The sequence below is a fragment of the Mobula hypostoma genome, chromosome 9 (genome assembly GCF_963921235.1).
Source record: "Mobula hypostoma chromosome 9, sMobHyp1.1, whole genome shotgun sequence".
NCBI classification, from domain to species: domain Eukaryota; kingdom Metazoa; phylum Chordata; class Chondrichthyes; order Myliobatiformes; family Myliobatidae; genus Mobula; species Mobula hypostoma.
Genome location: NC_086105.1, coordinates 47258447 through 47272252, shown reverse-complemented (window position 1 = coordinate 47272252; position 13806 = coordinate 47258447). Strand labels below are relative to the sequence as shown.

The following is a 13806-nucleotide window of genomic DNA, read 5'->3' as shown; positions in this document are numbered from 1 at the left end:
AACACACATCAAAGTTGCTGGTGAACACAGCAGGCCAGGCAGCATCTCTAGGAAGAGGTGCAGTCGACGTTTCAGGCCGAGACCCTTCGTCAGGACTCAGAAATAAACCATGTTTAATTAAGACTGGAAAGAGACGTGGCATTTCCCCATTGTGGGTACAGTATCATCCCACGTCGAGCCAGAGTACAGGGATGCAGCCGCCTCCCACAGATCGCACGGCCCTACCTGCGGATGCGGCCTTAACCGCGAGTAACCCCTTGCTGTTAGTCACAGATAACATCAGGCCAGCGCTTACGTCAAACTCTGATTCCTGATTGGAGCAAGAGGGCGGGGCTTGTCCGGCGCAGCCAATTGGACTCTCCTTCGCCTTGTGATTGACAGTTGCTGGCCCGGTCCACCGGAGGCCCTGGGCCGTTCGAAGAGGTGTTTGGCTGTTGTCCGGGATCGCTGTTGGAGGGCGCTGCCGCTGGGAGAAGCGGTCGGGGACGGGGAAGGGACGGTCATGTCTGTCGCGGGGCAGCGGGCGGGTAAGCGTTTCACGCTGGCTTTATCCGCAGGCCCGGGATTCGGGTGGGTTCTGGAAGTTTCCAGGGTGGTTATAGGCAGATCCCACCGTTCAGCTTCCCTTAGGCCGGGATCTGTGTTTATTTCCCACCAGAATGCTCAAAGCAGCGGGAAGTCGAAGGTGTGACCAGTAATGAAACCTCATAGAAGGTGCCAGAAATAATGATGAGACATTGGATGTGGAGGCTTGTGGGATGCAAGCTGACGATAAGCGGAACCCCATCCTTTGGGTGGGGAAATAAGGGAGTGAAAGCATTAGTGTGAGGAAAAACAGTAAATGCGAGCGAATTAACAAGGGCAGAAGGGAAACAACGGTTAAAGTAAAAGGAAAGCACCTTAAAGGTGCTGGTATTTAAAGCTTAAATCAAAATTAGTATGATGGAGACAGAAGTTGGTACAATGGAATGGAGTCCTTGGCAGAAGCAAAGTGGGAGGTGTATCCGATCTAGTTTTTGGAGTTGCTGGAGCTCATGATAAATCTCTGGAGGAGTTTTGGAGATTCAGGAGTGTATTTGAAAAGGAAATCACAAGGCGAAATGGGAGCATGGGATAGCTGTGGCAGGGAAGATTAAAGAAATTTTATGCATGTTAAGGGAAAATGAGAAACTGGGGAGAGAAAAGGGCCCCTCAAAGTCCAAGATGGACATCTCTTTATGAAGTTTCAGGTGACTGGTGAGATTCTCAATAAATATTTCTTATTGTGAAGAAATACAGTACATGAATACTTTGGAACTTGAGATAGTTAATGGGGATGTCTTGAGGATTGTCCATGTTATAGAAGAGGAGATGCTCTATGTCTTAAAGTGAATGAATGTAAGTTGAATTTCCAGGGCCTGCCTGATCAGTTATATTCAAGAATACTGTAGAAAGCTAGAGTGGAAGTTGTGCAAACTTTGGCTGAGATGTATGCTATGTTTTACATGACGTGTGAAGTGCTGGACGACTGAAGGGTGGTTCCTATGTCTTTATTCAATAAGCTGCGAAGAAAATCCTGGAATTATAGACTAGTAGGCTAAACATTTGTGGTTGTTAAGTTACTGGAAGGAATACTGTAAAATGTACATGTATTTTGAAAGGCAGATGTTGATGGGGACATTCAGCAAGACTTTGTGCAAGTTGATCATGTCTCACAAATTTGGTTGTGGTATTTGAAAAAGCAACCAAGTAGGTCGATGAGGGGAAAATGATGGAGCTAATCTGAATGGACTTCATTATGGCCTTTTGATAAGGTTCTGCATGGTAGGCTGCTATGAGAAGTTAGATTGTGTGGAATTCAGTAAGAGCTGGCTAATAGAATACACAATTGGCTTGATGGTAGGAAGCAAAGGGTGATGGCAGCAGGTTGTTTCTCTGACTGGAGGTTCTCGGCAAGTGATGTCCTTCACGGAATGGTGCTGGGCATTTTGCTAGCACCATCAGTAAGTTTGCAGGTAAAATAGATGATGCATTTTACTGAATGTTGTCAAAAGCAGTGAAAATCATTATCAGGAATAGCAAATGGAACTTCGTTGCGTGGGTAAGTGAGAATAGTGGAAATTTGAAGTACAAGTAATGGGCTTTTGCTGTTCTGTTCAAATGGAGGAAGCAGCACCAGTTCAATTATCAGCACAAAAGCAGTTGAGGAATGGAGGCCTTAGTAGGAGGAAAACAAGGATTTTTCATTGTATCTCACAAAGAGAATGGGTCTATGTGAATTTTCATAACTGCACCTTTGTCTTGGGAAGGTGACTGAAGGTGAAGGAGAAACATGTTCAGTAAAGTGAATGTTTGGTGGGTGAAGAGAGAGTGCCCAGTTTGTTAATTGCAGCTTTTATTACTCCTTGTTTTGTCTGAGTTATGGAACATCAATAATCCATGCCTGTTGTTCTGATAAATTAAAAAAATTCTTTGAGGAAATGAAACCTGATGAATTTGAATTGACCCCATCCCCCCACCACCTTTGTATCTGTACATTTTTATGTGCCTATCAATTTGCTGGCACAGCTTTGACAGCAGAGTAAACCATGCCAGTATTGACAGTCAATACTTTGAAGAAACATAAATGCCAAATTTAATTGTCTGAATATTAAAAAGTAAAATAATAGAATGAAAACACAAGGGAGAACATAAGTACATTGTTGCCAGAGACTGGAAGCAATGAAAATGTGAATTATTTGAAACTCTTGTCTTCATTGAAATGAATGGAATCACTGAATCTTCGGCAGTTTAAACAGGACAAATTCAGCAAGATGATTTCTCGGTATAGATGCTGGGAAAATGCAAGATGCTGATGCTCTCCTGGTCACCTAGTGTTTTGGTGCAGTTAATGACTTAAATAAGTTCAGGACTTGTGTCTTTTTCTTGAGTGATCTTCAGATTGACAGACTGGCCCTAGCTGCAACTGAAATTGATTATTCTGAAGTAAATTGTAAAATTGGGTTGAAAGTCTAATTAACATTGTAAAACAAATTATGTGATGGTTAATTTGTGCGTAATCTGCTTCTGTAAATAGAAATGAACAGATAATCTGATTTGGGTAATGCTCGGTAAGGAGCAAATGTTAACTAGCACTTTAAAGCAAATTTCTGAAGGGTGCCATGGAATGATTTGCATCCGCATGAGTGGGGCAATGAGGCTTTAATTTAACATCTTCAATAAAACTTGATACTCTGACTGTACCGTACCCACTCAGTAGCAAAATTCAAAGTATATTTATTATCAAAGTATGCATAAGACACCATATACAAATCAGAGATTCGTTTCCTTGTGGGCATTCATAGTAAAACAAAGAAATACAATAGAAATCAATGAAAAACTAAACACAATTAGACTGACAAACAACCAATGCATGCAAAAGACTCTGCAAATACAAAGAAACAATTATAGTAAATATGTAAATAAATGAGAACACATGTTGTATTCTTGAAAGTGAGTCCGTAGGTTAAGCCGCACAACATCCAAGATTCAATTGGACCATTTAATTTGCTTTTAACACTCACTTCAGAAATATCCAGCTGTACTACCTTTCATCATCTTAAACCCTGCAACAGCCCATCACTAAGCCCATCCCTTCAACTCTTGTATCTAAATTGTTCGTGAGGAAATTTATATCACTGAATTCTGAGTTAGAGGCATTAGCGATGATCTTTCAAACGTCGATAGATTCTGTCATGGTTCCGGAGGACTGGAAGATTGCAAATGTCACTCCGCTATTTAAGAAGGGGGCAAGGAAGCAAAAAGGAAATTATAGACCTGTTAGCTTGACATCGGTGGTTGGGAAGTTGTTGGAGTCAATAGTCAAGGATGAGGTTACGGAGTACCTGGAGGCATATGTCAAGATAGGCAGAACTCAGCATGGATTCCTTAAAGGAAAATCCTGCCTGACAAACCTATTACAATTTTTTGAGGAAAATACAAGTAGGCCAGACAAGAGAGATTCTGTGGATGTTGTATATTTGGATTTTCAGAAGGCCTTTGACAAGGTGCCACACATGAGGCTACTGAACAAGATAAGAGACCATGGAAGTATGGGAAAGTTACATACGTGGACAGAGCGTTGGCTGATTGGCAGGAAACAGAGAGTGGGAATAAAGGGATCCTATTTTGGTTGGCTGCTGGTTACCCGTGGTGTTCCACAGGGGTCCGTGTTGGGGCCGCTTCTTTTTGCATTGTACATCAACGATTTGGATTATGGAATAGATGGCTTTGTGGCTAAGTTTGCTGACGATACGAAGATAGGTGGAGGGGCCGGTAGTGCTGAGGAAACGGAGAGTCTGCACGGAGACTTGGATAGATTGGAAGAATGGGCAAAGAAGTGGCAAATGAAATACAATGTTGGAAAGTGTATGGGTATGCACTTTGGCAGAAGAAATAAACGGGTAGACTATTATTTAAATGGGGAAAGAATTCAAAGTTCTGAGATGCAACGGGACTCGGGAGTCCTCGTACTGGATACCCTTAAGGTTAACCTCCAGGTTGAGTCGGTGGTGAAGAAGGGGAATACAATGTTGGCATTCATTTCTAGAGGAATAGAGTATAGGAGCAGGGATGTGATGTTGAAGCTCTATAAGGCGCTGGTGAGACCTCACTTGGAGTACTGTGGGCAGTTTTGGTCTCCTTATTTAAGAAAGGATGTGCTGACGTTGGAGAGGGTACAGAGAAGATTCACTAGAATGATTCCAGGAATGAAAGGGTTAACATATGAGGAACGTTTGTCTGCTCTCGGACTGTATTCCTTGGAGTTTAGAAGATTGAGGGGAGACCTCATAGAAACATTTCAAAGTTTGAAAGGCATGGACAGAGTGGATGTGGCAAAGTTGTTTCCCATGATGGGGGAGTCTAGTACAAGAGGGCATGACTTAAGGATTGAAGGGTGCCCATTCAGAACAGAAATGAGAAGAAATTTTTTAGTCAGAGGGTGGTGAATCTATGGAATTTGTTGCCACGGGCAGCAGTGGAGGCCAGGTATCTGAGTAGCCAGGACATCAAAGGTTATGGTGAGAACATAGAATAGTACAGCACAGTACAGGCCCTTCGGCCCACAATGTTGTGCCGACCCTCAAACCCTGCCTCCCATATAAGCCCCCAACTTAAATTCCTCCATATACCTGTCCAGTAGTCACTTAAACTTCACTAGTGTATCTGCCTCCACCACTGACTCAGGCAGTGCATTCCACGCACCAACCACTCTCTGAGTAAAAAACCTTCCTCTAATATCCCCCTTGAACTTCCCACCCTTTACCTTAAAGCCATGTAATCTTGTATTGAGCAGTGGTGCCCTGGGGAAGAGGTGCTGGCTATCCACTCCATCTATTCCTCTTATTATCTTGTACACCTCTATCGTGTCTCCTCTCATCCTCCTCCTCTCCAAAGAGTAAAGCCCTAGCTCCCTTAATCTCTGATCATAATGCATACTCTCTAAACCAGGCAACATCCTGGTAAATCTCCTCTGTACCCTTTCCAATGCTTCCACATCCATCCTATGGTGAGGTGAGCAGAACTGGACACAGTACTCCAAGTGTGGCCTAACCAGAGTTTTATAGAGCTGCATCATTACATTGTGACTCTTAAACTCTATCCCTCGACTTATGAAAGGTAACACCCCATAAGCTTTCTTAACTACCCTATCCTCCTGTGAGGCAAATTTCAGGGATCTGTGGACATGTACCCACAGATCCCTCTGCTCCTCCACACTACCAAGAATCCTGCCATTTACTTTGTACTCTGCCTTGGAGTTTGTCCTTCCAAAGTGTACCACCTCACACTTCTCTGGGTTGAACTCCACCTGCCACTTCTCAGCCCACTTCTGCATCCTATCAATGTCTCTCTGCAATCTTTGACGATCCTGTACACTATCTACAACACCACCAACCTTTGTGTCGTCTGCAGACTTGCCAACCCACCCTTCTACCCCAACATCCAGGTCATTAATAAAAATCACGAAAAGTAGAGGTCCCAGAACAGATCCTTGTGGGACACCACTAGTCACAATCCTCCAGTCTGAATGTACTCCCTCCACCACGACCGTCTGCCTTCTGCAGGCAAGCCAATTCTGAATCCACCTGGCCAAACTTCCCTGGATCCCATGCCTTCTGACTTTCTGACTAAGCCTACAGTGTGGAACCTTGTCAAATGCCTTACTAAAATCCATATAGATCACATCCACTGCACTACCTGCATCTATATGCCTGGTCACCTCCTCAAAGAACTCTATCAGGCTTGTTATACACGATCTGCCCTTCACAAAGCCATGCTGACTGTCCCTGATCAGACCATGATTCTCTAAATGCCCATAGATCCTATCTCTAAGAATCTTTTCTAACAGCTTTCCCACCACAGATGTAAGGCTCACTGGTCTATAATTACCTGGACTATCCCTACTACCTTTTTTGAACAAGGGGACAACATTCGCCTCCCTCCAATCCTCCGGTACCATTCCCGTGGACAACGAGGACATAAAGATCCTAGCCAGATGCTCAGCAATCTCTTCCCTCGCCTCGTGGAGCAGCCTGGGGAATATTTCGTCAGGCCCCGGGGACTTATCTGTCCTAATGTATTTTAACAACTCCAACACCTCCTCTCCCTTAATATCAACATGCTCCAGAACATCAACCTCACTCATATTGTCCTCACCATCATCAAGTTCCCTCTCATTGGTGAATACCGTATTCATAGAGGACCTCACTCACTTCCACAGCCTCCAGGCACATCTTCCCACCTTTATCTCTAATCGGTCCTACCTTCACTGCTGTCATCCTTTTGTTCTTCACATAATTGAAGAATGCCGTGGGGTTTTCCTTTACCCTACTCGCCAAGGCCTTCTCATGCCCCCTTCTTGCTCTTCTCAGCCCCTTCTTAAGCTCCTTTCTTGCTTCCCTATATTCCTCAATAGACCCATCTGATACTTGCTTCCTAAACGTCATGTATGCTGCCTTCTTCCACCTGACTAGATTCTCCACCTCACTTGTCACCCATGGTTCCTTCACCCTACCATTCTTTATCTTCCTCACCGGGACAAATTTATCCCTAACATCCTGCAAGAGATCTCTAAACATCAACCACATGTCCATAGTACATTTCCCTGCAAAAACATCATCCCAATTCACACCCGCAAGTTCTAGCCTTATAGCCTCATAATTTGCCCTTCCGCAATTAAAAATTTTCCTGTCCTCTCTGATTCTATCCTTTTCCATGATAATGCTAAAGGCCAGGGAGCGGTGGTCACTGATCCCCAGATACTCACCCACTGAGAGATCTGACCTGACCCGGTTCATTACCTAGTACTAGATCTAGTATGGGATTCCCCCTAGTTGGCCTGTCCACATACTGTGACAGGAATCCGTCCTGGATACACTTAACAAACTCTGCCCCATATAAACCCTTGGAACTAATTAGGTGCCAATCAATATTAGGGAAGTTAAAGTCACCTATGATAACAACCCTGTGTTATTTTTGTACCTTTCCAAAATCTGCCTCCGAATCTGCTCCCCTGTATCTCTGCTGCTACCAAGGGGGCCTACAGAATACCCCCAGTAGAGTAACTGCTCCCGTCCTGTTCCTGACTTCCGCCCATATTGACTCAAAAGAGGATCCTGCTACATTACCCACCCTTTCTGTAGCTGTAATAGTATCCCTGACCAGTAATGCCACCCCTCCTCCCCTTTTTCTGCCCTCTCTATCCCTTTTAAGGCACTGAAATCCAGGAATATTGAGAATCCATTCCTGCCCTGGTGCCAGCCGGAGAAGGCGGGGGAGTGTGACTAAATGGGAGAATGGATCAGCTCATGATAAAATGGCGGAGTGGACTCGATGGGCCGAATGGTCGACTTCTGCTCCTTTGTCTTATGGTCTTATGGTCTAGATATTTTCCCTCCACTACCTTCATCCTATCCTTTATTATCAAGTCTGCCCCTCCTCTTCAGTATTATGCCTATCTCTTCCAACAATTAATGACATGAAGTATTTAATTCCAAGTTATTTTGCAATTCCGTCTATAATGACCGTTTGAAGGTCACAATTTATTTTCATTTGTTCCATAAGTTCGTCTAACACAATTATGAAATGTATTTGAATCTGTAATAATGTTGCAAGCATCTACAATTTACGTCTTTTCCTTCATTTTCCAAAATTACTCAATGTCTTTCTGTAAGCATCAGGACTGAGGCATTAGAAGTGTGTTTGTAATTGTAAAATGACCTGTACTTTTAATATCATTGAACTCAACAAAAGACTATTTTGAAATGTCAGTGCTTGTAATTTATTAAACCAGTTGAACTTTACATCATGGTTCACTTTGCATGTTCAGGTAATAAAAGTTCAGATTCCTTGTTATTGCTGTTTCATTAATGACTTTGTGGATAAATGCACAATCTGATTACCTTTTGAGCCATTCATCCCAAATTTATTTGTAACCAAGTTGGGCAGATGTTGTTCTGAATTGGTTTCTGTACAGTACGAAAATGGCTAGTCTACCAGAGCTTTGCACTTTATCCTGTATTTCATCCTTTGAGCAAATGAAGTTTGATATATACACTCAGTGGCCACTTTATTAGGTATAGGAATGGAAGGCAGTGTAGTCTTCTGCTGCTGTAGCCCATCCACTTCAAGGTTTGATATGTTATAAGGTGGTAATGCGTGGTTATCTGTGTTACCGTTGGCTTCCTGTCAGGTTGAACCAGTCTGGCATTCTCCTCTGACTTCTCGCATTAACAAGGCATTTTTGTGCACAGAACTGCTGCTCCCTAGATGTTTTTTCCTCTTGTAAACCCTGGTGACTGTTGTGAGTGAAATTCTCAGAGGCTCAGCAGTTTCAGAGATACTCAAACCACCCTGTCGAGCACCAACAATCATTCCACTGTCAAAGTCACTTAGATTCCATTTCTTCTCCATTCTGATGTTTGGTCTGAACAGTAACTGAACTTCTTGACAGTGTCTGTATATTTTTCTGCATTTGCTACATGATTGGCTGATTAGATATTTATGTTAATGAGCAGGTGTAACTAATAACATAGTGTATGTTGGTATCAGGGATTTGATTATTTCAAGCAGGTGTCCTGCTATCACTCAATTTTTGAGATTGTGAATAGTCACCGATTAAGAAAATTTACTGAAGGTACCCTGAAGTTTTTGACCCATAGTTCAAGTGGGCTTCAATTTTAGAGATGGGAAATAGGGCAAATGATATCTTTATTTTGTGACATTTCTAGCTATTAAATAATTTGCAGTTATTGCTGATGATTGTTTACAGTTTGTATTTGAAATGGCTTGTTTTTCAGAATTTGATAAAATTCTTACTTTGAATGAAATTTGACACAGAATCCAAGCAAATTTGCTCTTTATTAGTGTATTCTGTTGAGTCCAGCCTCACAATTTTTAGATGAATTCATGGTTGAATTTTGCTTTGTTTCCCAGAAACACAACAGGAGACCAGGTGACTTGCAGAACGAAAGATCAGAGTGAAGTTAAGAAAGTGCTACAGCCCTCTTTGTTTGGTCTGTTTGATATTTGAACCATCAGTATGTACTAACTTGTTTAGGTTGTCACCTAAGAGGGCTCTGCCAGTGAGAACTTCATTACAGGTACATTATTAAATTCATTCTAAACCACTGTCAAACTAATACACTGTCCAATAAGATCCAAGAATCTTCCAATTTGCTGCAAATGGATCAGAAGAGAAGTGGTACATATTCGTGATCAAATTACTTGAAGAATTACATTGATTTTGTACAACTGCATTTTACATTACAATACCTCCCCTCCAAAGGGAAAAACACCTCTGAGGCATCGCATGTCGCGCATCAAGAGCACTTTAGACTCTGTGTCAAAAGCTGTCAGTACTACACACACTGAGCTCATTGGGAAACTTGTACGACTGAAACCCACTCTAAGTATTTCGGTGAAGAATTCAGAAACTGAGATAGGTGTGCCACGTGAAAACTCAGGGAAACTAACCACCACTAAATCTAATGAACTTAAAGATCTGAACCAGACAACAGAGAATACCGTTCATTCTGTTTCCAACTATCCTATAGGTTCAGAACTTGAAGATAATTCCAACAAGAAATCATATAGTAATGGTGAAAGTAGCAAAGAAGGAGACGAAAAATCAAATCTCTTCCATGTCAGCTACGTCACTACTAATTTTGGTGAAACATTCAATTATGTGGCAAATCATATCAATAGTTATTTTGGGAGTGTGGAACAAGTAGATATAGAAAAGGACAGAAAATTACCTTCGCTTGAACAAACAGTTGGGTCTAAGACTGATCCCATATGGACATCAACATTTAAATCAAAAGTAAGTGGAGCAGAAGATAAAAGAGTCGATGGTTTAAATACCTGTAATGGAGATACTGCTGTAACTGACACAACCTCTTCAACTGCAACCACAAAAAAGAGTTTTGCTAGTTTACTTTCTTATCCAACAAATAGTGTTCAAGCGTTTGTGGATTCTTACTTTGGGAGTTTTGTTCCCAAGCTGCGAACTGAAATGAAAGAGAATGCTGAAACCAAGAATAAATGCCAGAAGGGTGAAAGTGCAATTAGAGCTGATGAGAAAACTGATGACAAGGAAACCAAGCCAGTAGACGATAAAGTCAAGTATTTGGCTCTTCAGCGAGAAAAGGTAATCTGAAGTTGATATGCTTCCTAAGTAGAGATTAATTTTTATCTTGGTCAGATAGAACAACGGAAAGAGATTTTCCCTTCTATGTCTGCTGTATTGCAATTTCAGTTTATTTTTTGCCATTCTTTTTCCAACATGCAAGCACTGTATTGCCCTTATATTTGTTTGATTCTGTCAATCAGAAAGCAGTGGCATTTTTTTTTCGAAGTCAGCATGATGTATGGTGTCTGGTGCACACAGGTACTTGACTCTCAAATATTCAACAACCCACGTATTCACACTTGTATCACATGGAATGTCCAATCACTTTGAAGGAATATATTCTATTGATCTAACTCCAGTGACCTTGGAGGCTGCCAAAGGGCTAATGAGGCAGGGTGATTGATTTATTATTAGTAATGATCTGATGCAGGATTTACCCATTCAGTCAGAATCTATTTAAATGATTGTAAACTGGTTCGAATTGTCTCATTGAGGCTTAGGAGACCTGTAGGCCATATGTGGATTTTTTTCCATAATTTATTCTTCTTTTATCTCATATTGCACATTTAAAGCAGTGGAGATTCCAGACAGGATACTAGAATGCTCCTCTTGTGGGATGTGGGAAGGTAGGGAGACCTCCAGTGTTCCTGATGATTACACCTGCAAGAATTGCATTCAGCTTCAGCTTCTAACACACTATGTTAGGGAGTTGGAACTGGAACTGGAACTGGATGAACTCTGGATAGACAGGGCGTACAGTGGGGTAGTTAAACCCAAGATGCAGGACACGGGTAACCTGGGTGACAGAAGGGAGAAAGAGGATAGGCACCCAATGCAGAGTACCCCTGTGGCTGTTCCCATCAACAACAGGTATACCGTTTTGGATATTGTTTGGGGAGGGGAGGGGATGACCTAGCAGAGGAAAGCCACAACAGTTAGCTCTGTGGCTCAGAAGGGAAGAGGGTAGAAGAGACGATCTGTAGTGATAGGAGATTCACTGGTTCAATAGGTACATTTAATGTCAGAGAAATGTATACAATATACATCCTGAAATTCTTTTTCTTCGCAAACATCCATGAAAACAGAGGAGTGCCCCAAAGAATGAATGATAGTTAAACATTAGAACCCCAAAGCCCTCCTCCCACACACAAGCAGCAGCAAGGCAATGATCCCTCTCCCCACCCCCCCAGCATCTTAAAAAGCATCAGCACCCTCCACCGAGCACTCAAGCGTGCAGCAAAGCATCAATAAAGACACAGACTTGCAGTACCCCAAAGACTATTCATTCACCCAGTAATTCGACATACCATAGACTCTCTCTCTCCCTAATAAGGGAAAAAGAGGTGTCCCTGTTTTCACAGCAAGAGGGGAGACATGACAAGCAACTCGCTGATTTATGATATTAAATGTCTGTTGCGTCGCTTTTTCAGAGCTCTGCGCCCAGAGAATTGGCTCTGGACACCCATCTCCCAATGTTCCATTTTCTCCCGTGACGCCTCAGTTGGGGGCACTAATCTTGAATCAGAAAATCCGGCACCCTGAAGGTGCGCTAGTCCTCCAGGCCGCGTCCTTGGCATGTCAAAAAGCGTCCGATCGTCAGGCCCTGAGAGTGGGTCCCATTCCTGCAAAGAACCGAAGTCAGAGTGTAACTCCAGGTCAGGGTCTTCAAAAAAACGTTGAAAAAGAATAAAAGAGATATCAGTGATAGAAATAGAGCTGTTTCTAAAGATTCAAGCAAAGGAGTTGCCGTTCAGTGCCATCTAAACTTTGCTCTGCCTCTATTAGGGGAACGGAAAGGAGGTTCTAAGGAGGTTCTGTGGACAAGAACAAGATTCCCAGATGGTTTATTGCTTCCTGGGTGCCAGGGTCAAGGGAATCTTGGGACAGAATCCACAGCATTCAAGTGGGGGGGGAGGGTGAGCAGCCAGAAGTCGTGGTCCACAGACATGGGTAGGAGGGGTGGTGAGCTCCTGCAAAATAGTTTGGGCAGTTACAGTAAGTGTTAAGTTACAGGAGAAGACCTCCAGGGTTGTGATCTTAGGATTGCTACAAATACCAGTGAGATATAGGAAGATCATAGAGTTTAACAAGTAGTTAAGGAATTTTTGTGCAGGAGAGAGGGCCTTAGATTTCTGGATCATTGGGCTCTCTTCCAGAGAGGGTGGAACCTGTACAGAAGGGATGGTTTGCACCTGAACTGGAGGGACACTTGCATCCAAGCAGGAAAATTTGTTAGTGCTGTGGGGGGAGGGTGTTAAAACCAGGGTTGCAGGGGGATGGGAACCAGAATACCAGAATAGTTAATGGAGTCATTGTGGAGAAAGATGTTGTTAAGCCTACGTACAAAGTCAAGAATCGAAAGGTCAAGCATGGTGTGACTACTGTTCTGAGCTGCATATTTTTTAATGCAGTATTTTTGCACCTGTATTTACTCGGGAGATGGACACAGAATCTGTAGAAATGAGGTAATGCAGCAGCAGGTCATAGACCATATACTGCTTAGAGAGGAGGTATTGCTGTCTTGAGGCAAATTAGGGTGGATAAATCCCCAGGGCCTAACAAGGTATTCCCTCAGACCCTGTGGGAGGGTAGTGCAGAAAATGCAGGGGTCGTAGGAGATATTTAAAGCACCCTTTACCACAGGTGATGTACCGGAGGATTTGAAGATAGCTAATGTTGTTTAAGAAGAGCTCTAAAAATAAACCAGGATATTGTAAGCCGGTGAGCCTGACATCAGCAATGGAAAAGTTATTGTAAGTTATTCTAAGGGACTATATATATATAAGTATTTGGATAGAAAGGGACTGATTAAGGGTAGTCAGTGTGGCTTTGTGCATGGTAAGTCATGTCTAACTAATCTTAGAGAATTTTTCAAGCAAGTTACCAGGAAAATTGTTGAAGTGGGTGTTCTCTACACGGACTTCAGCAAGGCCTTTGACAAGATCCTGCATGAGAGGATAGTCAAGAAGATTGGCATTTGTTGCTTGGCATTCAAGATGAGGTAGTAAATTGGATGAGATATTGGCTTCTTGGAAGAAGCCAGAGAGTGGTTGTAGATGGTTGCTCTTTAACAGGAGGCTTGTGGCTGGTGGTGTGCTGCAGGGATCAGTGTTGACTCCATTGTTGTTTGTTATTTCGAACAATGATCTGGATGATAA

General features: G+C 42.7%; 1 protein-coding gene across 1 annotated transcript in view; it reads left to right on the top strand.

Annotated features, from left to right (window-relative positions):
* The first annotated feature begins 391 nt into the window (after positions 1–391).
* Positions 392–13806, top strand: part of pnpla8 (patatin-like phospholipase domain containing 8) — a 97060-nt gene continuing 83645 nt past the window's right edge. Inside the window, exons 1-2 of the mRNA XM_063058234.1 lie at positions 392–527; positions 9454–10666. Coding sequence (XP_062914304.1) covers positions 9830–10666 — 837 coding nt within the window. The 5' untranslated portion in view covers positions 392–527; positions 9454–9829. The remainder of the gene's footprint in view (positions 528–9453; positions 10667–13806) is intronic.